The 26,306-nt window shown below is 43.1% G+C and overlaps 1 protein-coding gene across 1 annotated transcript in view; it reads right to left on the reverse strand.

The window, feature by feature from the left end:
• tln2b (talin 2b) overlaps positions 1-26,306 on the reverse strand; it is a 46,553-nt gene that overhangs the window by 6,216 nt on the left and 14,031 nt on the right. Inside the window, exons 13-49 of the mRNA XM_070908190.1 lie at positions 25,698-25,811; positions 25,299-25,407; positions 24,453-24,661; positions 24,109-24,207; positions 23,419-23,586; positions 22,828-23,122; positions 20,354-20,520; positions 19,450-19,578; positions 18,217-18,330; positions 17,947-18,060; positions 17,688-17,822; positions 17,360-17,488; positions 17,125-17,227; positions 15,214-15,422; positions 14,524-14,643; positions 14,216-14,413; positions 13,537-13,676; positions 12,877-12,970; positions 12,344-12,433; positions 12,104-12,226; positions 11,336-11,479; positions 10,955-11,116; positions 10,663-10,803; positions 9,797-9,978; positions 9,357-9,489; positions 9,143-9,244; positions 8,849-9,019; positions 8,189-8,335; positions 6,780-6,881; positions 6,515-6,634; positions 5,721-5,867; positions 4,511-4,677; positions 3,850-4,033; positions 3,277-3,402; positions 1,649-1,765; positions 894-1,079; positions 303-410 (exon numbers count right to left, since the gene is read on the reverse strand). Of these exons, the coding sequence (XP_070764291.1) occupies positions 303-410; positions 894-1,079; positions 1,649-1,765; positions 3,277-3,402; positions 3,850-4,033; positions 4,511-4,677; positions 5,721-5,867; positions 6,515-6,634; positions 6,780-6,881; positions 8,189-8,335; positions 8,849-9,019; positions 9,143-9,244; positions 9,357-9,489; positions 9,797-9,978; positions 10,663-10,803; positions 10,955-11,116; positions 11,336-11,479; positions 12,104-12,226; positions 12,344-12,433; positions 12,877-12,970; positions 13,537-13,676; positions 14,216-14,413; positions 14,524-14,643; positions 15,214-15,422; positions 17,125-17,227; positions 17,360-17,488; positions 17,688-17,822; positions 17,947-18,060; positions 18,217-18,330; positions 19,450-19,578; positions 20,354-20,520; positions 22,828-23,122; positions 23,419-23,586; positions 24,109-24,207; positions 24,453-24,661; positions 25,299-25,407; positions 25,698-25,811 (5,298 nt within the window). The remainder of the gene's footprint in view (positions 1-302; positions 411-893; positions 1,080-1,648; positions 1,766-3,276; positions 3,403-3,849; positions 4,034-4,510; positions 4,678-5,720; positions 5,868-6,514; positions 6,635-6,779; positions 6,882-8,188; positions 8,336-8,848; positions 9,020-9,142; positions 9,245-9,356; positions 9,490-9,796; positions 9,979-10,662; positions 10,804-10,954; positions 11,117-11,335; positions 11,480-12,103; positions 12,227-12,343; positions 12,434-12,876; positions 12,971-13,536; positions 13,677-14,215; positions 14,414-14,523; positions 14,644-15,213; positions 15,423-17,124; positions 17,228-17,359; positions 17,489-17,687; positions 17,823-17,946; positions 18,061-18,216; positions 18,331-19,449; positions 19,579-20,353; positions 20,521-22,827; positions 23,123-23,418; positions 23,587-24,108; positions 24,208-24,452; positions 24,662-25,298; positions 25,408-25,697; positions 25,812-26,306) is intronic.

A 26,306-nucleotide genomic window follows, 5' to 3' on the forward strand; every position in this document is an offset into this window, starting at 1 on the left:
TGTGGGATTTGTTGACAATAAGAAAAACATAGAATATCACCAGCCTTATTCTTTTAGTTAAGGTGATGCATCAGTAAACGCAGGCATGACTGACAGGAAGCCGGGAACGTTTTTTTCAAGCATCAGAGGATTTAATCCTGCAGATAAGACCAGTAAAACCTCACTTGGTAATAGTGAATATCAGGATCTTTTCCACACTGTTGCTACCGACACACACACACACACACACACACACACACACACACACACATACAAATGCAAGTCACTTCTATCATTTATTCATGAGACTGCCTCATTCTAACCTGCAGCACTTGCTCCAGAAGGTTGATGTATCCGGTGGTGCACTCAGAGCCGTACAGCAGGGCCTTGCTCCTCGATTCCTCGCTCACTTCTGGGTGGCAAGCTGCTTGCTGGAAGGGAGAGAAAACAATGTTGTGTGGTAAATCTAAAGAAGGGTGCAAAAATTGGTCCCACTGGAATGTTGAGATTTAACACAGGTCCTGATATAAAAGTGAAAATGTGCTATGTGAGGTCTGGAATAGCCTTTATATCATTTTACGTGTAGATATGTTCATTATCTATTGTCAATCACAAATCAAATCCCTCACTAATTTCTTTTAATGCCTTGACTTTTAAAATCATTGCCTGCAATGCTCTGTATTCCTTCTGTTTCTGTCTTGTTACAAGTGCTCTACAGTCACTGAAGGACATCCAGACTAATGCTCCACTGCACGACTTTGAAAAGTGACTGAGTCACTACCAGTGGGAGCAGCCATAAAGTGGACTAGACTCTAATGTCCTATCTGCTCTCAGCAGGCCGGGCTCACATGTTCCCTGGCAGCCCCGTGATGTCTGTGTGAGGCCTGTTCTGGCAGAGCGGTGTGGATTAGCACCTTGCAGGTAGTCAGCATATCGGAGATGGCTTTGCGGCTCAGGTTGGCAGTGGCAATCACGTCCTCCTGCTGAGCGGAGTTGCCTGCGGCCACTGCCTTGGCCGTTGCTATGGTGATGCCCTTTGTCATGCGGATGAACTCCTCGGGTGTGGTGGACTTGTCTGGGACGTCCTTGGACTGGAACACCTGACATGACGAAGACCCGCAGACACAAGCAATTGGATAACGGCATGAAAGGGGCTCAGATATGTTAATATAGATGGGAACATTCTCAGAGAAGACATGAAGAAGAAGTGCATATGGACTCTGTATAGCAGCAGAAAGTGTTAACATGTGAGGATGACAAGACGTCTTCACATGGGTTGCAGTATTATTAGGAGTTCGGCAGACTGTGTTAACTTTGGCTTTGGCTGCAACTCTTGGTAAAGCCTCCTCTCAGGCTGGGGGTCCTCCAATAAGGATTAGCAGTAAATCACAAAAAACAAGCTCCTGAAATCTTCTTCCTTTCTTATTCTGCCTGCTACCCAGACCCTGATAAGAGCTGCGAGAAACCTGCAGGGGCTGAGAGGGAAGGGGAAGGAAAGACGCTGGACAGATAATAGAGGAAAATGAACAAAAAGCTCCCATGTTTTGTTCAGAATAATAGACACAGATATCCTGACCCTCTTTGAGCCAGCTTTGCAGAGAGGCAGCGTCTCATCAGTTGACTCCCAAAAGACCATAAAGAAGAGGTTCGGCCTGTGAGGCGCTCTTACTGTCAGCTCCTGCTTGATGCACTCTATGGTGGCCTCAAGTGCCCTCGTCCCGCGAGTCGCTTCATCCTCCACCGCCTTCACTGTTTTTAGAAGAGACGTCACGTTGGTCACCATGACCTGTCAAATAAAAGGAGTAATGATGAGGCTTCGCAGTCAAACCAGGAGGTGGAGCTCTTTCTCCTCCCCTGCAAAACATTACATTACCAAAATTATTTTTGAATCCTCCTTGCCTGATTCCATTCCAGTGAATAATGGTTACATGTGTTGAAGGTGCTTATCTAATGAAAATGAAAGACATCAGCTGCTGAAGGAAGAGAAGTCTGAGGGATGTATTTCAAATTAAGAGGGTGATTTACTACAGGTAATAGAGTTTATTCACTGACACCTAGGATGGAAAAAAACAATTCAAGTTTAATTCATCGTGATGCAATCTGTTCCGTCAGTGCTGCGTTTAGCAAAGTGTGCGTTATTAGGTCAGGAATTTAAGCAACACGATCGCCAGGAGTTTGAAAGGGTCCCACTTGGAGGTCACCATATGTTGGAGGAACCGAAACAATCTGTCAACATAACCAGGTCCATGGGTGGCCCTAATTCCATTTAGATGAGAAAACACAAGACACCCCATGCAAAAGTTAGAGTTACATGCTGTGCTTGGGATGATAGTTTGAAATATAAATAAATAAAAAATATAAAGGACGTTTGCAGAGGACTGGAGGATTTTTGGTTCAGAGGTGTCTAAGGCTCTGTTTCTCTATTGCAGTGACCGCAGCTGCACCAAGGTTAGATGCAAAAGGTCTGCTCTCTAGTTTTTATTCTTCAGCAGTCGGCAGGTGTGACCGTGGTCACAACGATCAAGAGTAAAATGACAACTCTCTGCACCTGGAAGTTGCGTAACATATTTTCTCTGATCCAGTCTTCATGAGAAAAAACTTAAACGTACACATCACCTGAAACTCCTAAACTTATTCCACCTATTGCATATCTGTATGTTCTCAAACAGGAATCCCTCACATTCTGCTTTTTAGAGGTTGTCCATTTGTTCACCGTAATAGTTTTTAATGTGGAGTTTCTCCTCTAATATTAAAGGGTGTCTTCTTCAGACTCAAACTGGTGTTTTGAGCTATATAAATAAAGCTGACTTGACGTGACAAATAGAATTGCTGAGCTTTACTTAAAGCTTCACTTAGATCAGGTCTTGACAGCCAAGCTGATTCAGAAAGTTGCACTATGAAAGTCTCAGCGGTCACAATCCAAAAAAGTCCTGCGGTTACAGATAGTTCCCAGTAAAGCATACCAACCCTCTCTCTCACACACAAATGCATGCACACAATGTACGTCTTAGTGATGGTTCCACATGCAGACACGACAGGAAAAGAGAATACCTTACAAACTCTGATAAGAACTGTCACATCATTCTTTTGAAAAAGCCGTACTTTGGGCTACCAGGTACGTCAAACTAAACATAGCAGTAATACAAAGAGAGCATTTGTAGAATACATATCTACATGCAGTATCCTCTCAGTGAGAAAGCATAAGCTGAATAATAAATTGGAGACTTGCGTTGCTGAAATCAATACACAGCTAAACCAGATGTGACAGTCATTTGTTTGAGCGCTCTATTATTTTACCTTGGCAGCGCTCTTCAGCTGATACATGGACGGGTCGTCTGCTGGCTTGCCGGCGGCACATTTGGTGGCACCGATGAGTTCGGCCAGAGCCTTGGCCACATCCCGCACCGCGTTTATCAGAACCACCTGAGGAGATACAGCTGGTATCAATACGGCACAATGGTCAGAGTATAGGTTTATCAGTAGCACCCTGGGGACAGGATTTAACACCGCAGCCCTTATCACTCCCACCTAGTCATGATACTTCCGACTTAGTGGAGGGCAGAGATAGAGGCATACACACAGGGGAAAGAGGAGACACAATGTGTATCAGATGAAACTGCAATTACACAGAGAATCTAACGCTGGGTGTACAGACAGATAGATGACATTCATTGTAGATGACTAATATTACAGAATAGTATAATGATAATGGGTTATAATATGCAGTTAAAGCTCCATGCAGCTGAATTAAAAAGTAATAACTGAGCTTTGTTAGAAAATAAAGGCATACAACTGTGACTACATATGGCTGAAACATCTGTGGTCGTACTAGACATTCTTTATTGTAAATGTGTTTTGGATTTTCATCACCTGTGTCTCGGGGTCCTCAGAGCCCATGCTGGTCGCTCCCATTTTGACCACCTCAGTGAGCTGGGTGATGGTCTTGGCCGAGGACTGGGCAGCCTGGGCCAGTTTCTCCTGGCTGGACGCGGCTCCGGCAACCAGCAGCTTGGTGTCCTCCACCAGCGCCTTGGCTGTCTTCAAGATGCTTTCCCTGAGGGACGGGACACATTGTGTCACAATCTGCTCCACAGTCAGACTCAAGTACCAGCAATATGAAAGGAAGCTGTTGTTTTTCTAACAGAATGTGTGTTTAGTAAGGACAATGTTCAATTTACATTCATTATGTGAAATGCATCTGAATATTCAGCTTTATTGGCAAACTGCACTTCTCCTAAGTGAGTCATCAAAAGAAAAAGGGAGCTCTGGTGTTTCTAGCAACCTAGCAACCAAAATCTTAGTAAGTTAACTCATAGCATACACATGTTAAGTTATTTTACCCTTGTGCTCTCAAACCGTATTAATCTATCGCCCATTTTTAACATCACCACATGTTTCAACCGCAACCCGGCCCCCGGACAAGTAGAAGAAAATGCATGGACGGACATGATTCTCTCTTTTGGTGATTAAAGGTTTTCATTTCCCATCATGCCTTGCTCTGTCTGTTTTGTTTGCGGCAAGGTCATTGCACCTGTGGTCAGCAAAAGACTCTTCATTCTCAGGGTTCAGTGTTCCAGCTGAGGCGAACATGATGGTGGTGTCCAGGTCAGCGATGATGCCAGAAACAGCGCTGGCTGCTGTGATACAGGCCTGGGTGCCTTTGTTCCCCGCTTGCAGTGCTGACAGTACCAAGGACACCTGGAACATAGCATAGCATTAGATATGCAGCAGTCCTTCAAACAAGGTGTTTTCAGAGGTGTAAAAACAGCTAAAAATAACCCCAGTTTCTGTATGCATTGCACAATTAATGATTAAACATCCTCTTTACTGGATGTTGGCGGAACCAGTTGAGTGATGTTGCAAATGTTTAGAGTGAAAGATTAAAGGAGGATGCTGGGAGTAAGAAAAGAGAGCAGGGTTAAACATGCGTCAAATCAGAGTCTGCTGCACAATCACATTAAGTCAATGAGCCTGACTGTGCAATTCACACATCTCCCTTGAAGACTGCTGTCTGCCCATCCCCTGTAAACAAACGGAAAGCCCTGAGGTGCGATTCAATGAGACACGAGCTCCACGTATCAGAGAACGTGAGGCCACAGATTATTCAACTTTTGATATGAGCCCTGAATCAAATCATAGTCTCAGAGTGGAGAGGAATTCTAATGTGTGAGCAGCGTGGCTATACTGCTGCCAGGGCCACAGCAGGGAGACATTAATATTATTATTAACAGCACAGTGTGAGGGTGGTCAGGAGAGCAGGACCTGCATGACTGGTACAATAATACAGTAAAGCACCAGTTATTACCACCTAAAATAACATACATTTAAGCTATATTCTTCTGATTATATAGTTCAACATTAAGGCTAAAGCTTAACCTTAAAAAACAATAAATAAGGAATAATTATCAAAATACAAAGCACACCTGCCAGCCACAGGACCGTGAACAATTATTCACACCTGAACTGCTTCTTCTTAAATCTTGCAGCTGCTGACACTTATATGTTTTCTATTACTTTATTTAAATAAGTAAACATACAGCAGCAACTTTACAGAGTGATGCACGAAATATATTTTTATAAAAATGCTAATGCTGAGTTGATGCTGCTTTCAAACTTTGAAGAGCAGAGATGGCAAATAATGGCAAAAATAGACGTCCCTTATAAAGTCAAGACATATATATATAAAAATGCTTCCTTCTGCAAGAGTTAAAAATGCACCAGTGTCTGTCCTCGTAGCTTACCTTCTCTGTGACTGCGCGGGCACACTCGATGAGCTCCCGTTTGGAGAAGCTGTCAGTAGGGCTGAGCTGCAGGGCTCCAGCCTTCTGGACCAGGTAGATACAACCGTGGCCCAGCTCTTGCACCCGTGTCCTTATCTGGAAACCAACCTGTAAGCACAACCAGGCATCGACTTACACCGCATCCATCTTCTCATTTGTGTCACTGTACAATTACAATCATGTCCTAAACTGGCATGTCTCTTATCCAGCGTGTGGATGAAAAACGATTTCAAGCTCAGAGAGGGAATGCTGGCACTACACCTTTAATTTCCAGACTGAGATTCACGGGTGGGTGGTACTTCATTATAAGCATCACTATAAGCTTTTAGACTTGTAGAGGCACAATGTCGCTATGGTAACCAGCAGGGTTTCCAACAGCCTGTTACATACAAGATATTGATAAGAGCTGTGTGCTTATTAGTGCAATGTTTCCATATATTGCTACACAGAGAAGCTTTGAGAAAATAGCTGGAGCGATGGATGCTGTAGGGGTATATTTCTGTTTGATCTCACGCTGTCCGGAGCTGCCTTGAGGAAGGGGTGTCATATCAACAGCAAACATCTGCTCTGATCAGAGTGTGAGTGAATACATCCGAAGCATTTTTGGTGTAAAATGCAGACCTAAGCTGATATTTCAGTCTGACATTTCAGGGGCACAACTGCAAAGAGATATACGGCGTGATGTGTTAAATCTCTCATAAGAGTATGTAATTTTCCCCCACACACTTCATAGGACAGAGAGCACGACTTCTCACCTCTTCTGCCTCTGCCGTGGCTGCAGCCAGGCGTCCTTGGTGTGCTAGCTGTCCATAGTCCACCGTCACCTGAGAGGCAAGGCCACCGAGCTCTTCAGGGCAGGTTACCGACTTAGTCATCTGGGGACAGACAGAACATACATCATCAGCAGAGGCAGATTAATGTTTCTCCAGCCTCACTGACAAATATTGTCAATGTGGATTGGAAATGTAATGGAAAACACACACACAGAGTCAGGCATGGATATTCTATTAGTGCACTCACCATCTCCTGTGCAGTAATAGCAATGGCCTTGGAGAACTTCACCATGGTGGTCTGGTAGTCCACAAAGGAGCCCTCAGGTTCAGGAGGTGTTCCTTCATCCAGCTGTGAACATCAACCCTTTAGTACTTATTTATGTCAGGGCTTACACAGCTATCCTATGTGTTTTTGCACTTGGTACTCCCATTTTGGTGTAGTTTGGTGTCACTTTATGATAAAGCTTACTATAAAGGATGAGGTTCATTATTAAAATCATTATTATTAATTGTTCCGCCATCTTTTAAAGGCCTGGTCTAACAGCTTAGTAAAACCTTCCGTAAGAAGTTGTGAGTATTATTCTGCATTATGTATAATATTATAATGCTTTGTAGATTAGTATTAAGATGTTAAAATGCCAAATATGAGGAGCGTTTAGTTTGCCAGGTTGTCAACGCACAATGAAGTTGCTTTGTTTTTTCGTGCAGGTGTTATGGTGTCTATAGACTGTATCTCCACTAGAGAGCACTGACAATTTTATTTCTCAACTAAACAAATATCCAGCTCATTAAAAATCATAATTCTTTAATAACCAAATTTATGGACTCTATATCAAAATTGTGTTTATGTTATGTAGTACCGATAGCATTATTAAAATCCAGTATCAGTCAGGCTATAGACCAACCATATATGGTTTAGTACATTTATGGCCACAACCTTGATGGATGTCGCAAATAAATGGTCTGCCTCAATGCTATGTAGCCTTCTTCTAACAGGTATGTTATTGTAGGGGGTCATATGGTCCAAACTTAACGTGATTAATTTAAGGGGCAGCTACAAAGATAAATCTGGCTACGCTGGCAATACCAATGTTGGATGCACACCATTTGCCAACTCAAGTTCTATTTATAGCACCACTTGTTAATTGATATATAATTTCTTAACAATTAAAAAGCCATTAGTGTGAATATAAACCTTTTTTTATGTATGCATTCTTATAAAGCGGCTCTACTTTATATATGATAATAGAGTTTTAATGATGGTTGCTGAGGGTAAAATAAAAAAAAAAACACATGGAAGAAAAATAAAAATGAAGGATAAGATCCAAGCCAAGCGTATAGGTCTGAGTATGTGCAGATCCTTGTCAATTATTAACCATACTGTCAACACAGTGACATGTCCCCCAGCAGGATGAGTGACGGCTAACATCACCAGTGGGCTGTGGACTTAAAACTTGTCATCTACTGGACTAATGAGAGTCACTGACAAGGACACACTCTCAGCACACCCACTATGGAATTACTCTTACGGGGAAAGCTCATTTTGCCTTCTGACAAATAAGATGGGGAATAAGTGTCAACCTGAAATCCATTTAAACCACCTGAGCAGACTTCTCACTGTGCATGCATTCTCTATAAAAACACACCGTTACTCACCCTGCCCATGGCCTCTGCGATGGACTCCACCATGCCCCCAACCATGCCTCCTTCACTGGCCGCCTCATTCAAAGTCACCATGATGTCGTCCACAGCCTCCTTCATCAGCTGGGCTGCTTCAGAGATGGCATCGTGGGTGTGGGACGCCTGGGGACACAGTCAGCTGATAACGTTTCTGTGACACTGTCTTGGTCTAGCCAGAAGGATATTTATCAGCTTGACAACGGCTCCAGAGGGTCCCCACAGCTGGTAAGTACTCAATGTCTCAGTAGAGGACAAGTCGCCGGGCTGGATTCTTACTGCTGTAAGGACTTGTACCTCTCTATTTTATAATACTTCAAACTCCATAATCAAAATTTCACATGCTATACAACAGCAATATGTAATATATCAGAATGTAGGCAGGAGTAGATGTAGGCAGTCTTGTGAGACAACAGACGTTCCTCATGAGGTAATTTTATATTTTTGTGGCTGAGCAGCACCACCACCCTTTAAAATAGTGGTCATGGTAGGCCAAACATTCTATAGCTATATGAACAGCTTAATTAAATTCAATTCTGTTTATATAGCGCCAAATCACTACAAAGGTTATCTTATGACACTTTACATATAGAACAGGTCTAGACCGTACTCTTCATAATATTGTCCTTCTTGTAGTACCTTTGGGTTTCCCCCGCCTTCCTTGGCAGCATAGAGCATCTGTAGGGCTGATTCAGACAGAGTCTTGGTCTGGTCTAGGATGGTCATCTGCTGCTGGTGGTCATGCAGCTTAGAGGCAAGGCCCACCGATGCCACAATGAGTGGATCAAAGTAACTAGCCAGTTGGGTCACCTGGGAGAGTGAGTGTAAGAGAGCTGTCTGAGGAAGGATTGGATCACAAGATAGAAAACTAAAAGAATGGGTTTTTCTTTCTAAATCCAGAGGGGATGAAGGGATATATGGTCAGACCAGCACCTTGTGTCCTAGTTGGGCAGCTTCGCCTCGGGCCGCTGTGGAGACAGGATCAATCAAATGCCCAATCTCCTGCACAGAGGATGTCAGCTGCTCCTGGAGCGCCTGGTGAGTTACAGCGGCAGGAATTACGGTATAAGTCACAACAAAAAGACTACAGATCCCATTAAGTTATTTCTCTCAGACAAGATAGAACTGATGGGGTACTTGAACTCACTTCCATGGAGATATCATCTCTGCAGGGCAAGGTCTGCCCAACTGCAGCTAGGGACGCTTGCTCAATGTCCCGGATACACTTATTGATGTTATCAATGGAGTAATCACACTCCCTCTGTCCTGGTGCCTTGTCCCTATCATCAGAAATGTTGAAAAAAATACATATATAAAACACTTCTACATTATTGTGCAAAGAAACGTATAAGGGCTCATCATCTCATCGCTGCTCTATCTTGTTCACTAATCTATTACAAGGCAGCGGGAATCTCAGCAGATATAAACTAATGTGGCAATTTATTTCTTAGCTGAACAGACATCACAGAATAAGCACCCTGGTTTCAGAAACAATTTCTTCCACCAACTGTGAGCAAACCATTATAAACTTTGATTCAGGATAATCCTGCAGAGACAGATGTGGCAGGAGGTGGGATTAATACCAACCTGATGGAGGTGATGAGGCTCTTGATGGAGTCAGAAACTGTTCTGGAGTGGCCAGCTAGTATGGACCAGGTGGGAGGATCTTTGGGGTTGAGGACCAGCGAGCGGGCTGTTTCTAAAAGGTAAGTGGAGCTATCGAGCATGGAGCGGGCTGATCGCACAATCGGCTCCTGGGCTGCTGAGCCCTGTGGAAATAAAAGAGTTAGTGCAGGTGAAACAACAGCCCAGGTAATAGTGCAACGGCAAAGAGCTAGCCACATTGGTATGACATAGTTGTTAATATTCCTTGACTACCTTGGAGAGATCAAAGGTGCAATCAAAAGGAGGGATGAGATTAGAAAGGCAGCTTTACACAGATGCAGGAAGAAACACCTTCAGTCTTTATGATCCGAGCCAAAGCCTCCCTCGACAATTAGATTAACAAGCTGAAGATTAGAGCAGCTGTGCTGAGAAAGAGTGCCGTTAAACACTGCCCTCCAAAAGATTACAGCCATAAAGCTTTTTGAGGGCTGTGTGAGAACTGTTCAGATTGAAAAATAAAAATCCATCTTTCTCCTTGAGTCTTTTCTTGACATTAAAAAGAAAAAGGGAAAATTGGACCTGTCTCTCAATCCAATTCCCCCATGTTCGCTGTACAAACCTTTCTATGTTGGCTCATATAAAAGTGCATGTTTCAAGGGGACAGAGTGCAGAAATCGCAAACATATTCATTATAATCTCTCGCAAGAGTACCTTCAAGATCCTGAGTGGGCAAAACCTGATAAAAGATTGCCATTCATTTTCATTCAGCTAAATTGTCACTGTGGAAAAAATGAAAAAGAACGTTTTTAAACGGGGCATTACAAGCGAGCATCAAAATGGATGAATACCTCGTTGCTGATCTGAGCTGGAATGCTCGCAAACTCTGGGTTGTTGGCAAAGGTTGACAGGTTTTCTACAGCCTCAAGGAGCGGGGTTGTAGCAACACGGCACCTGTTTCTATTCTCTTCCGAAAAATCCCCATCTAAAGCCTGAAACAAGACAAACGCCATATGAGTATTTGTCCATTTTGGCTGCATTTTTACAAGCGACTGAATTATACACACATTCAGAGCTTCTCACGTGACGAAAAAATTCTGTACCAAATTTACACTCAACGTTTTGATCAGATGGGGAGTTGACCTTGATGGTTTTGACAAGGTTGGCTGTGGTGTTGGCCACCTCTTTGGCTGACTGGACAAACTGCCTCCTAGCCACAGGGTTGGAAGTTTTAGAAGAAGCCAGGCGGCAGGCGTTACAGAGGGCTGAGGTGTGCTTGGCTACAATTGTTGCTGCAGACAAGACCTGAGAAACAAAGAAACACCAACAAATAGGAAGCAGAGTGAGGTGAAGTGTGTAAGGTGAATTATTAACAACATTCAGGTCGATTTTAAGGTTTATAAACTGAATGAGCCATTTAATTCAAGTCACCAGAGATCTATATACAGTACTGTCCCTAGTGCAGTCCCTGTATGCCAGGGAATGGCCCTGCAATGTTTTCAAGGCCTGCATGGACTTCCTTACCTGTGAGGGACTACTGGCTGGGTCCACCAAGTTCTGACAAGCCATCTGTATAGCCTGGTGGGCCCGTGCAAACTGGATGGGATCCACCAGCCCCTCGTGGCCTGACTGACTATTGGGATCGGACACACCTACAAGGTAAGAGGCCTACATGGCAGAAAAGGAAAAACAGAGTCATATTAATGTATCAGTTCGCCACTAGACAGGGTGTTTATTGTCCTCCAAGATCCCATTTGTTGTCACAGACAAGCTAACACCCCCCACATGCAGTCCACGTTCTCTGAGATACATACATAAGCACATGAATAGATACATACAGTATATAGATTTATACTGTATACATGGTGCATAACAGGGGAGTAGATAAGCAGAGAGAACAAAATATCTGCTCTTGTGCCCTTGACAAGGCAACTGAATGTTGCATGGAAGTGAGGATGTTATTGTACAGCTTTAGGGGTACGAGTCGGTAAAACCTCCAATGAAACCTAGTTCTAATGCCTTAAGTTTCTTATGAAAAGTGTCCTGCTAAGGTGAATGGTTTCCACCTTTTCAAAATGTTTGAATTTCTTTTCATGTATTGTTTAGAGGGCTGTATCAACTTTTAAAAAATGCTCAACAATTTGTTTTTCCTAATTGAAATGTAACGTGATTAATTCTGAGCATATATTAAAAAAACATAGCAGAAAAAAGTGTCCATCAGAGCAGAAAGCCGAGATGAAAGCAGCATGATAAGTATGGTAACTCAGAGTGAGTACCGTGCCGTGGTCTCACCTGTCCCGCCGCCTCCGTCAGCCCACACAGAGCTTTGGACGCCACGCCCACGCTCTCCCCGAAGGCTACCACATCACCTGTCTTACAGTGCTGAGAAATACCTGCCATGGACTCTCCAAGGACCTGAGGCATGTGGAAATGGAGAAAACGTGTACACATGAGATCTTCAGCTGCCTACTACGTAAAATGTCTCTGACAGTTAAAGTATATAGTTCATGCAATTATTTTGAAAGCCTGTACCTTTGAGTTCTCCATGACGCTCTCGATGCAGTCAAAGTAGGAGAGTTCGTTGACAGGCTCGTTGGGATTATCTAGGAGCCCTCTCACAGCCTGTACACAGACAGAGATGATAATAATTTAAACTACGATGGACACACCACTGAACATTCCTGCTATGATTTTACACTTTTATCAGCCACTTAATTTAGATTTGAAAAAGGAAACACTATAAATGTAAATCAAGCTGATTAGAATACACGTCTTTAGTAATCAAGCCTTTAATATGCACAGCCTTATTGTCTTTCTCAGTTACCTGAGTATAAGTGAATGTAAGCTTCAGTATGCAAAAAGCTGTTGTTCAACCAGTGTGGCTAATGCAGTTACTGTAGTTCTGGCTATATGGGAGTAATCAAATGCAAAATAGATGGAAGGCAAAGGTGAACAAATGCACCTAGTTTCCTTGATTAAAAACATACAGGCATGTACAGGCAACAGAAAACAGGCCTAAAGAGAAGGAGGTCTGTGTGTGGTACAGTGTATGTGAGAACGGCTACCTCCAACTCCCTCAAGGCGTTGTCACACTCCTTTTGTCCTGCTGCTTGCTGGGTACAGAGCGTGATCAGCTGGTTAATACTCTCTGTCACTGCCCTGAAACACACAGGCAGCCACACAGGCTTTTTAGCCATCACATGTGTCCTCTGCATGCACGCACAGCCTGGCTTCACTCACACTCACTCACACATGCTTTTAGCTCCCCTGTTCAAGCATGGCACTGCTGGCCTCTCACTGCGATAGGCTAACACCGCGCACAAGAGTGCCGAGATTGTCTTGAGTTTGTGTTCAGCCTTGCTGAGCACAGACAGGCCCCAGCCAAGGCTTCCATCTTCCTAATTAGACAGAGAGAAGTCAGTCGGGCCCAAAGCCCTGAGGGACCTGCTGCCTGGCTCCTCACTAGGGGGAGGATACATACTCCCTCTAGCAATGCTGAACAGACACAGCTTAGGAGTGGCATATAGATGCAGCAGGGAGACATATTGTGACATTTAAGTATAAAATCAGAATTTTTCATAACTTTCTACAGGCTCAAATCTGGACCAGGATTCATATTTAGGACCAAATGGTTCAGTTTACAAGCAAACACTGTATGATATTCATTAGAAACAAATAAAGAGAATATCTGATACATATCTGGTGGTAACTGCATCTCATCGCACCTTGCTGCCACAGCTAGAAGATTCTTAGCATTGGCTGCACCTGGATCCACAGACAGAGACTTGGCAGCCAGCAGCAGCTTACTGGACGCCATAGAGATGTTCTTCAGATTACCAATGACTTGGATCTGGTCATCCTGGCTCTGCACAGCCAAGGAAAAAGAAAAATACAGATGATTAAGATGGATTAAGAGCTGTATTAAATATAGTTAAAACAAATACACAGTATTTACTGTATTGGCAACAGCTGTCAAGTGATAAAGTATAAAGAACGTACTTAATGTGTATTTAACCTATATCCACTTCCCTAACTCAGCAGGCCTCTGTGAGCCTGATTAAAGCTCGGGTGTCATGCTGCATCAACTCCAATCCCAAATGATCTTTCCAAATTAATGAGCAAAATAACCAGAACATCACAAGATCTCATTACATCTGACTGTGTTGGAGCACTTGGGGACAATCATGTGCCTAAGTGATTTAGATTAAAAGGTCTAATTAACAAATTACATAGCTTAGATAATAAAGTGACAAAAATATGAGGTTGGCCAGCATTTAGGACTTTCACGTTTGTCCATCTAAAGGTTTGAATGCTCCTCGCCATGTATAAAATACTGGTGGGCAGTGGATTACCATTGAACTGTTTCAATGGAGTGTGGAAGGGTTGTACGATCATGAAACCTACTTGGGTGTGTCCTGCCATCTCAATGCCAGCATCCAGGAACTCATCAAAGTCTTGGCTGAACTTCCCTGAGGCCGCAGCCAGCTGGCTGCTCGTTCCACGAGAGGAGTGGACGACCTCGCCTGCAGAGTGGTTGAGTTCAGCTGCTGTGTGGTTCAGATCAGTCTGGGCCTCCTGGAATGTCTTACTGCAGGGAGGGAGCTTCAAAGACAAGACACACCTCAATTAGGGCATACTGTAGAAAACAGAGTATCAAAACAAATACACTAAATGTCAAGAAATTCCCAAATAAAAGCCTGGGTAGGGCTCACAATGTCCACCAGCAGCTTCTTGCTGGCCTCTCCGATGCTCCTGAGGGCCATGTCAACATCCTTCTGGCCTGGCAGGCAATTCACACAATTATTCAGGGAGTGCGACACTGCTTTGGCCACCTGAAACACAGCACAACGCTCTGTCAATGCATTGCCATTAGTCATTCTAACAATGCGCTACACAACACAAAGTCCCAGAGCAAAGCTATAAGGGGAAAAACATCTCAAATGCAAATTGGGCTCACAGCGGTGCACAGTAATCCGTGCCACTAATTTATGCTGCTGTCACAGATATATGCCAAACAATATGTTTATCCCCTGAAGGACTGCAGGAGAATGAGCAGTTTTACACTGGCACTCCTGAGAGAGGAATACCAGGCGAGAGGCAGAGCAGAGAGAAAATAGCAACGCTTAGAGGGGATGATTGTTATGGAAAGAAGAAATGTTTACAAATCAGGAGAGGAGAGGAGAGAGAGAGAGAGAGAGAGAGAGAGAGAGAGAGAGAGAGAGAGAGAGAGAGAGAGAGAGAGAGAGAGAGAGAGAGAGAGAGAGAGAGAGAGAGAGAGAGAGAGAGAGAGAGAGAGAGAGAGAGAGAGAGAGAGAGAGAGAGAGAGGGGCCTGAGAGGAACAATGTGATCGCTACATGAGTATTACTGCCTCTGGGGTATATATTACTGGGAGCTATGCTACCTGTGCCAGTCTCTGCTGACTCTCAGCATCTCCTGGATGAACCAGGGCCTGATGGGCTTCATGGATCAGCATAGCCGAGCCCTCCATGACAAACTGGGCTGAGTCCAGCATTGCAGCTGCAGCCTGAGGCTCCTTGGTGCTGGCTGCCACTCCTCTGGCTGCCTGAGCCAATGTCCTTAAAGCCTGTGCTGTTTCTCTGGCAGCCACACCTGCAAACAACCAACCACACGTTGAAATGACAATAAAAAGAGACAAAGATAGAGAGAATATCATGAAGCAAACCAAAGCAAACCATAGCAGTAACAGTGAATCCAAGATAGTGAAGACACAGTCTGACTGTTTCATGTGCATCACAGACTTCTACTGTGGTAACTATAGATGTTACGCAGGTGTAATATTTGACAGATATAGAATAAATATATTGTTCACATTCCCGTGTTGAACATTGTTATGTAGTGAGAGTAAGCACTCATGTTTCTGTAGAAACTGAAACTGACGTTTTACTTAACACATTCATTTCAATCTCATTAGTTTTACTTTGCAGCAGACCAATTTAAGCAATACAGACCGAGAGATGCGTGTATTTCCTATCTTTACTCTAATTGTAATAGCATTGTGCAAATCAGCTGGCAACGGCTAGCCATGCCACACTGAGAACAAACTGTGATACTGAAATGCCCTCATTGTTTAAATAAATGAGTTAATATATTAAATATGGCCCCCGCATGGGAGGTGCCCTTAACTTATTATACATAGAGCTGAGACGAAAAGCAGCAAATTGCATCAAATTGCATTAACCGGCCAAGTGCAGCCATTTGCTGATGGAATGTTAAATCTAGTGAAAATAAGATTAATGAGTAGCGAGCAGCACCCTGGGCCACAGCATGAAGTGCTGCCTGGGAGCATTCATTGTTAGAACTGCTATTCTCTATCTGTCTTCATCTCTTCTCCCCTGAGATCCTCAATTGAGTCAGAATTGACGGCAAAACAGCCAAGCTACACCGCATTCAAAGGGTGTAGTTTAAGGCAATAGTGATAGCACAAATAAAGGAGTCATAATGCAGCAGCCAGAGTCCTTACACATGCACGAACATTTGAACACATTGCTCGTCCTGAAATCACTTCATTGGCTCCCGGTAAAACACAGAATCACCTTCAAAAATCCTGCTAATAGTCTGTAAAGCACTTAATGGTTTGGATCCTCGGTACATTTTCTGCCTTGCTTATAACCCGATCAAGCCTCTTAGGTCATCAGGAGGAGGTCTTCAAGCTGTACCCAGCTTTAGATCCAGGTCCCGTGAGGGTGCCTTCAGTTACTGTGGTCTGCCTGCTGACTTGATGTCCATCACAACTGTGTCCACATTCAAGAGCAAACTCAAAACCTTCCTATTCTCCCAGGCTTATGGTTAATTACTGTGTGTGTGTGTGTGTGTGTGCGCTAGCATGGTAACACTTGTTTCTTATACAGTTGATTACATGTGTGCTATGTGATAGGGCTCAAATTGTTTCTATTTGATAGTGTTGCTGTGTGGTATGTTTAATGTACGTTAGGTGTATGCTTCATTGATTAAGTTTCTGCATTTTACTCATGCTCATATTCTTATATTTATGTTGCCTGTGTTCTCATGTTTAAGTATATATTTTTATATTTTGTCTAAAGCATATTGAGTTTACTTGTAATGAAATGTGTGATCGCTCGCTCTGTCGGCTGTTTGTGAGGTTGTGTTTGTGTGAATGCATGAACGTGTGGATGCATGCGTGCATGTCGCCGCAGCTATTGCTATTTTTGCGCTTGTTTCAATAAAAATTACAATCAGCAATCCTTATTGTTTCTAAGTAATTTAGTAATTTAATTAAACGCCTACTTGAGCTTCTGAGACCTCCTCTTTGTGTAGAATACAATTTTCTTACCTGTATAATGTTCATTGCCCTGTGCAGCACATGTCAGCAACTGGGCCATGGAGGAGCCTACAGCCTTAGATGTACTCCCTAAATCCTGAGCACACTTCTCCAGCTGTGTGAGCAACAGAACACACAAATAAACCATTTGATTCATAGTTGTGATCTCTTCATCATGTTAGTATTTCTGCAGGTAGATATCTAAAGTTTCAATTGAACTTCACAGTAGATGTTGCTATGTACTGACCGTTTCCCCAGGAAGAGGCTTGAGTTGGGCATCAATGACAGACATCTTGGCATCCTGAAGCTCACTCTTGAGTGTCTGTACAGTTTTGAGGGCTGAATCGATCTCCAGAGGACCACAGGCTTCATGGGCCTTCAAACAACACACACACACCCACATAAATGTTACTCACATGCACCCGTCCATTATGCAGACTGCTGTGCTTTGTATCTCTAAATGAGATTGAAGAACCGGGCTTAACTATGTGTAGCCTTACAACAAACAACATCTCACATGAGATATCAACACATTTCCTGCATCAATGAGATGAATCCTGCTATCGTATTGATACCTTCTGGGTGGCGGTCCTGAGCTCGGCCAGGCAGGTAGCCAAGTTCTTGGCACACTGGCCCAGTTGCATAGCAGCAGCCTGGTCAGCCACCGTCGGAACTGCTGACTTTGCAGACGTCACCATCTTACTTCCAGGCTGAGAGATGGTGACAGAAAAACAAACAACAACAAATTCATAAGCACTAAAGAAGCAGTTTCTGTGTGTATCTGACGACAGGGAGTTTGATAGTTACGGACTGTGTCGTGGTGGATGGTCTCACCTGTAAGAAGCTCTGGCTGGCCATGATGAGGGCAAGCTGGGCACCAAGCTCCTCGGGCTGGGCCTGGCTGCTCCTCATCCCCTGCACCAGCTGGGGAATGCTATCTGCTACTGCCTGCATTTAAACATACCGTTAATGTACGCTTCATATCCACATCATCATAAGTGAAAGAGAAAAGTGCTACCAAGACTACCAAAGCATGCATGTAAGGACTGAGTTTTCCAGTACATTATTTTTTAACACATCAGTACAAAGAGTACATGGTTATACCTTGCAGCTGTGTACTAGGTGCTGGTGTGAGACCGTATTTTTGTTGGAAGCAGCAGCATTTTGGGCAGCTGCGATGGTCTGAGTAGCAGCCGCCGCTGCCTGCTTAGCAGCTATCTGTTCAGGAGATACAAATGGAAATCATTTAGGCTCAAGTAAGAGAGTGGTGCCTGGCTAAGAGTAACATTCACTCTGTGCAGTATTATCCTGTCACGTCCTGTACTCAGACAGAGTTGTTCTTATCAAACTAAGAGGGGGGGTTTGTAAGAAGAGGAAAATGGGTGGGATTGCACTGCTCAATCTGTATTTCATGAGATGATCAGCATTGCTTTCCCTTTGCTATGTTTCCAAAACTAAAGCGCTATAAATATACTGCTTAGCTCACATTAACTCATTGACACAAGACTAGCTTTGAAGTGATGACAAGATTGAAAACAGAGGGAGAAGACATTTCTTGTTCAGTGGATGAGAAGGCGAGGATGAAAAAAGAAAGCCAGAATACATGATGTCATTATACTGAGAGAAAAAATCAAGATGCATGTAGAATTGACATGGTAGGTAGGCGTCACATTTTCTTAATATGGTGTAGCGTATATATATTCATTTTAATTCTCGATTAGGGGGTCTTAAGGGGCCTAAATGTGACTGTGATAATTGTTACATGCACACTTGCAGATTCATGACACTTTGGTCCTCACACGTTTGCTTGATGGAGGCGACCATTAGCACCATTTCTGTGACCATCTGATGCAAGAAAACCGACTGAGATATATATGTCTGATAGCAGGCTGATCCCAGCCCTGGGTAATGCATAGTTTATGTGCCTTGGAAATTGAACATTGGGTGCTCTGGAGCAGAGAGATGCTAGTCATTAGGGGCATACTGATACCAAGGGCTAAACACAGATCTTTACACTCAGATAGTTCATTCACAGCACAAATGGGATTTATAGCTCACTGCTACAGGAAAAGAGAAAGAACACGGGCTAAATGGGCTGTATTTGTCCAAATGACTGCTGAGGCATTTCATTATTCACATTCTGGAATATTTCCTTTAGCCGAATGTCTCAACTCTCCATTTATTTCTACTATGTTTATAGTACAGGCATGACAAAAAGTGGGAAGGAGTTGTGTTTGCATGACATCTTTGCTGGGAAGGAGAGACAAGGAGGAGAGCTGTGTTTTGATCAAGGTCAAACAACACAGAGATGAGAACATCTTGACTCCTATGACTGACCTCCAGCCTGTTGACCAGTTTTTTCTTTATGGCGTTCTGAGCTGCAGCATTAGTGGCTACACGAAGCCCCTCAGCTGCCTCTCTGAGCCTCTGCTGCTGGTCCTCATTCTCTGGGTAGGCCGCCGCCCCCTGGGAGCACATAAACACACACACACACACACATCAACATAGGACCATGACACATACATACAGTATATAACAATAGCTATCCAACCTCAGCAATGACAGTTTAACAACTCTGGATATACACGTTGTAAAATAGATGCAAAGAGGCATTTAGTCTGTCTGCTTCCTGACAGTTACCAAGGAAACCGTCAGTGCCAGATTCCCACTTCCTCTTTGATAATGGCAGTGATGTGGTGATTAATGTGTCACAGATCAAAAAAATCTAATGAACCATAAGTAGCGTTTCACTTGCCTGGGTATTTCACACTGATAATATCCTGCTCGACAGTGCCAGGGGCTTATTAAGAGCCATTGGTGCTGCACCCTTTTATTTCAACTGTGAAATGATGCCGGTAACTAGTGCATACAGTAATGCCAAAGTGTGTATTCTATCTAATGAAAGTAATTCAGTTCATGTTGTGCCCAACATGACATTAGACATGCAAGAACGTCGTGGCAGTGCTGATAGAAGAAGAGAAAAACGGAATAAAATACACAATATCAACAGCCGTGGATTAAACTGATTGTTTGCCATGGGGTTAAACTCATGAGAAATGTGACTATTAATTTGGAGTAAAGGACTAATTAAACTACAGGGGATAAATATGTAATAATGACAGAGATCAATTAGATCAGGTTATTAAGTTGAAGTATTTTATTAAATTACATTACTAGTTACATGCTTAAGCAAATAATCAATCATATTTATTGCATTGCATTGTGAGAGTAAACCTCTTACTTTAGCAGCCTCCACCATCCGAGCTGTGGCATCAGCCAGCAGTTTGGCTGCAGCCAGCAGTTTCTTGGAGTTGTCAACATCAACTTCTGCCTCTGCATCAGATCTCATGGCATTGACCAAGTCAGAGGTGGCCTGGGCTAACACCCTGGCCTGACGCACCATCTCACCTGTTCACACATGCAGACGTGCAGTATGTCAGTACATAAAGGCCCCGCACATACATCAAGATTATCAACTAGGATAGCAGCACAAAGACAAGCCTGTGTAACAGCTGAAATTCAGTTTGTGCTGCAAAGCTGATTTGGCGCCCCTGTCCATTTACATTTGTTTTCGTTTTTCAAAGAGGACTGCCTGTTTGTTATGCAGATTGTTGCAGATCTGTCTCCATTTTGACAGCCAGACATTTATGAAAGTGATGGTTACGTTTCCGAGTTGTCATCATCCATTTAGCCGTCCGAATCGAGGATGTGCTTCTTACAGTATAATGAAGGAATGCCCATACAAACCGAGACAAACAGCAACGCGTCAAATTTGTGTCAGGTCAATAATGTATTAGTGTGACTGCCCCCTAACACGTTTATATTTTAACTGCCAATAGCACCTCACAGCACAGACTACATCAATGTAAAAATATGCTATATTATACAATCCAAAATCTAGTACTGCAAGTATGGAAGTATTAACAGCCAAATGTACTTGATTTAAAGTGTTAAAAATAAAAGTTATGCCGGGTGGTTTGTTTTAATAGGGTCATATACAGTACTTTATAGGGTTATTATCAGTCATGCATCAACATGTGAGCATCATCTTTGTTGTGACTGGTCGAGGTGATTTCAAGTACTGGGTAGTTTAATGGGTAGTTTAATCAGCAAAAACCTCCACATTTATAAAGACATCTCTGTCTTTAACTGAATCCTAAAAAAACGTATTTTGCGGCGCAGACTGAATATTTCAACTTGTTAAATGTTTAAATACATTTCTTAAGAAATCTATCTAAACAAACAAATTACGGCAGGTCCCGGCACTAGTATTATGACAAATTTGATTTTTAGAACATTTTGAAATTAGTTGAAATATTCCAACTAGATCTTAAAACAAAATAAAACTTAAATTGCAGCTTAAAATTATGTATGAAAAATGATCTACAGAATATGCAAAGTAACCAGTATCTACAACATGCAGTGGAGTAAAAAGTACAACGTTTCTCTATGAAATATGGTGGAGTAGAAAAAATGAAAATACTCAAGTGATGTACAAGTTCCTTAAAATTGTACTTAAGTGCAGCATTTGAGTAAGTTAGTTACATCCCACCACTGCACACGTGCATCAAAGGCGTGTGAAATATTACATTTTCGAGATGTTCAGTTGAGATGGTAGAGATGAAATAACCAATGGAAATATTACTGATATTTTTGCCTAATGCTGTGACTTAAATACCTAAAAAAAACAATTGATGCAAAACTCTAGTACATCCCATACATCCAGTTAAAGCAGTTCTGTTCACTGATTGCAACATTGCAACATTGTCCACAGTGGCCAAATACAGCCAGAGATATTAAAGGCATAATTATTTCAGTAGAAACAGTGTGACAGAATGTCACAGAATGAACCGTTGACAAATGAATATCATCACATCACCTAATATAATAACCCTTGTGCATTTTCTGTAAGTGTCCTGGTCTTGCTGAGTCACATCATTGTTTTCACCTTCATGAACTTTCATCGCTGAAGGTTTCCAGTGAGTCATCCTCTTTCACACAAATGAAAGTCTTTGGAATATATGCAACATCTCCCCACACACCTGCTATAAAAAGCTGTGTTTCCCAAACACCCACATCAGCTCGAAATAACTCACCCAGAGAAGTCTATGAAAGACAAGACATCCAGGTGCTCTACAACCTACATCCACTGCCCTCGGGAATAAACCAGCACACTCACTGAATGCTGATCTATTGCTACAAATCTTTTTTCTTCTTCTTGATTTATAGAAGGTAAAAAGTTTGTACTTCCAAAAATGCCCAGGTCATGTGTTTCCTTTTAAGTTTCAAAGCCTCCCTGATGCTGATTGAGACCAGATTGAGAGCTCTGTAGTGGTTTTGGATGACATGTTTCCTACAACCCCTTCAGAATTGGCCAGGCTTGGAAATTCTTCAGCCTCATGGCTCGAACCATAGCAAAGAGCCAGAGCCTTGAAAATGTTTCAACAGGATTTCTTAGATCACTTAACATGGACACAAATATGGACAATATCTTAAGGCTCTTAGGGAGTCAAAACACATGAGAACGAGTGAAAGCAGGTATTCATTAAAGATCACCGGATTTTTTACTGTTTAGTACCTGTTAAATGTAAAATAATAATAATAATAATAAACATTTGAATAAACAGAAGAGACACCAAACAACTTTAACTGAAATAATTTCTTAATGGATTTTACTCACAACATTATCTAGCCTTGAGTACTTTTTCTACTCACCCGCATCACCCATAGAAGTGAAAATGTTTTCTGTCACGTTCATGATCGTGTCGGTGGCCTGGTCGTAACGTCCGATGGGCTCTCCGCAGCTGGCGTAGTGGCGGACGTGCTGCAGCAGGTCACTGAGGGCCTGGCTCACCACACCGGCTGCTGCCCCGACTTGCTTCAGCAACTCGCCGTCGTCGCTGGCCGAGCGGCAAGCCTTGACGCAGGTTTCCACAGAGCGGTCCACCAGCTTCCCAGCCTCGACAAGCTGCTCCTGACACACTGGGGAGCTGATGGTGGGGCTTACCACCTGCACCACACACAGACGTTGGCAGATGAATTACAAGAGTTACAATTTACAAGACTAATATGACGTTAGACTTTATCTATGGTAGTTCTTGTTTCATCTAACCAAGGCCTTTAAAATGAAACAACTGGTATTCATTAGTTTCTGATGAAAATGTCACTTATTTTGTTTCGATTTGACACAAAGACCTGTTTTTTTTATTTAAAAAAGTACACATTTCCAATGATACATGATTTCCTGCCTGTTGGTATGTCCTTTACCTACTTGGCCACTGAGATGAACAAGTTTTAGATTAGTACCTTGGTGCAGGCTACCAGCTGGGAGGTGGACAGGGCACACTGAGTGGCAGCTGCGATCACCCGGTTCTGCAATATGGTGTCCTCGGCCACCTGGGCCACGTTCTTGGCCTTCAGGACTAACATAGCAGCTGCATTGGCCACTGCTTTGGCCAGATTCATCAGGGTGTCCTGCAACATATTAATCAATGTCCTTCACTGAAAGACAGCACAGCTGCACACATGTGACTGACGGGACCAGGAAAGTAAATGTTTTTAACTCATGTTGTTGAGTTGATTTAGTGTGACTACTGGACATCTAATGCGCAAAGAACAAGAATAGTGTAACAGTAAAACACCTCAAGCAAGAGGCAGATAGCGATTATGAATTTTAGATGATATATGAGCCATCATGCATCACACTGAAGAGTGTTGTATCAAAGCTGGGAGAACTAAAAGATGTGTATGTGGAAGGTAAATGAGGCAGATAGATAAGGCCATAAGCTTGTGTTCATGGATGTGTGAGACATTGTACTACTAAAAGCTCTCCCTCTGACACTTTGTTCTTAAATCCACATAGTAACAGTCTAATAATAAAGCCTGACGTGATTTCTTCAGTATGTATTGACATTTTTAAGGGGGGCCTGAGAATATGTGTGTGTCTTCCTGTTTGGCCGGCAGTGTCATAGAAACAGTGTGTGGGCGACGTCCAACCTGGAACTTCTCATCGGTCTCTCCCTCCCCCATGTGACGGAGCAGGTCCCCGCTGGCCTGTCCGATGCTTCCTGCTGCAGTCAGCACCGTCTGTCTGGGCTGTACGGGGATGACATCACCACATTCATTACACTGGCTTGGCCTAATCTCACACAGACATCCGTGAATTATCTAAAACAGACTTCTGGATCAAAAATCATCCCAGAAAAAACTCTATCATCTTCACTGGGACACTGATAAAAAAGAAAAAGCATGCAGTTCAACACTGTATGTGGCTTTGTGGCTACCGGGATTACAGTGGAGGATGAAGTCCAGGTCAGTACAGTGATCAGTGGGCGTCTCACCTCAGCGGCTGCAGGCTCAACAGATCTGAGCAGATCGGACACAGCTCCTGCCAGCATCCTGGCAGCGCCCATGAGTTTGTGTCCGCTGCCCACCTCATCGTCCATTAATGCCGCCAGCAGCTTGACACCCTTCGACATTTCCGTGAGGTTGGAGGAGATGGTGGTGATGGCGCAGCCCACCGCTGTATAGTCAGTTTCTGTGGGCTCACCTGCGAAGGATGGATCGCCATCATTACAAACTACACCCTGCTGTGCATCTTAATTTGTTGTGCTGCTGCCACATTGATTTAGCTAATCCATGGGGCAGTTTGCGGTGTCATGTGCTGTAACACATACATCAGTGTCAGTGTCATAATTAGAATCTATTTGAAATGGTTTCACAGAGATGAGCACGCTGATGGAGCAAGTAGCCGCGAAGAAGAAAATCTTTGTATTAGATCGTGGGGGGGAGTATAAGTTCAACCAAACAGATGGCGAGGTAAGATTAAAACCCTGCAAAAGGCGGGCAGGAACTTGACTGGCATTGTGCCAAGCAGCATGTGGAGCGGAGAGAGAGAGAGAGACGCTGCCAGTAAGTTGAGCTTCAGGAGTTCAAGATTTATTTATCAGTAGAAATATTTATTGGGGGAATACACCTTTGTTTAAAGGATCATCATTAGTGTGTGCTTAACACTGACTTGGAAAACATCTTTATTGATTCACACCTTGGGGTTACAATAATATAAAGATAAACACTATTTTTAATAACAGGGCAGTTTCCTTTGTCCAGACTTCATAAACTGGAATTCTGGTGTTGAAATAAATGAAAACTGAAAATGATAGCATATTACTCCCCCGGGCACTCACCTGCAGTGAGATTGACCACAGATGCTGTTCCAGCGGTGATGGCATCAACCTGAGAGTGGATTTCATGTTTGGATTCATCCACTTTGTTCTGAACCCAAACCCTGGATGCCTTTCGATGGAGGAGGAAAAGGAGAGCTATTGGCTTTCATCACAGTGGGTGATTTTCTGCTCATATAAACTTTCTCATGCAGGATTAAAGGACTAGGGTTGTACAACACCTACGGCTTTGGAAACACTCAAGCATTAAATACAGCCGCCATATTTACAGTCAGTTCCTTACTGTAATTATATTTGAGAGATATGATGGACTTTGATGTGATGAGAATGCTTAACTCTATCTAATCTGTCTATGCTTTACACAACCAGAGGCTGAAATATCAAAAATGGAAGGAGACTTACCAAGTCATGGCCCAGTGGCGGCAGATTATCTACATATCCCAGGTCAGCCTGAGCCTGCTGCACAGCCTGCATACTGCTGTTGATGGTCCCCATCAGGGCCTGCTGGGCCAGACTCTGACAACAACAACAACAACAGAGACACAGTGTGCAAATGACAGAAGCAATCTATATGCACATGACATGTATTGTATGTGGGCGCAAAACTGTGAAACTCTCTTAGATTGCAAACGGTCTTGCAATCTAATGTCTATAAACCACAGGAGACAGATGGGCTTTGAGTGTGAGTATGAGGAACTCTTCATTCCCTATTTCACTCACAGCCCAATTCATATTGTTCAGTGTGGTTCATTGTGGTTCATTGGGACCACAAGCTATATTTCAAATGCTGAAGATCATATTTACATAATAAATGTGAGAATGATGTACCTCAACACTGTGTTCTTATATTTAAAAAATTGAGAATTGAGCACAGCGACGGTGCTACATCTTTTTCTCATCCCTCCGGTTAAATTTTTCAGGTTCACACACAGCATTTTTAATTGCACAGATTGGCCCAAGGTTGGATGCTATGATTTCATATCAAAATATGGAGACACGGGGGAAAACGAC

Source organism: Enoplosus armatus, chromosome 6 (assembly GCF_043641665.1).
Source record: "Enoplosus armatus isolate fEnoArm2 chromosome 6, fEnoArm2.hap1, whole genome shotgun sequence".
NCBI lineage: Eukaryota > Metazoa > Chordata > Actinopteri > Centrarchiformes > Enoplosidae > Enoplosus > Enoplosus armatus.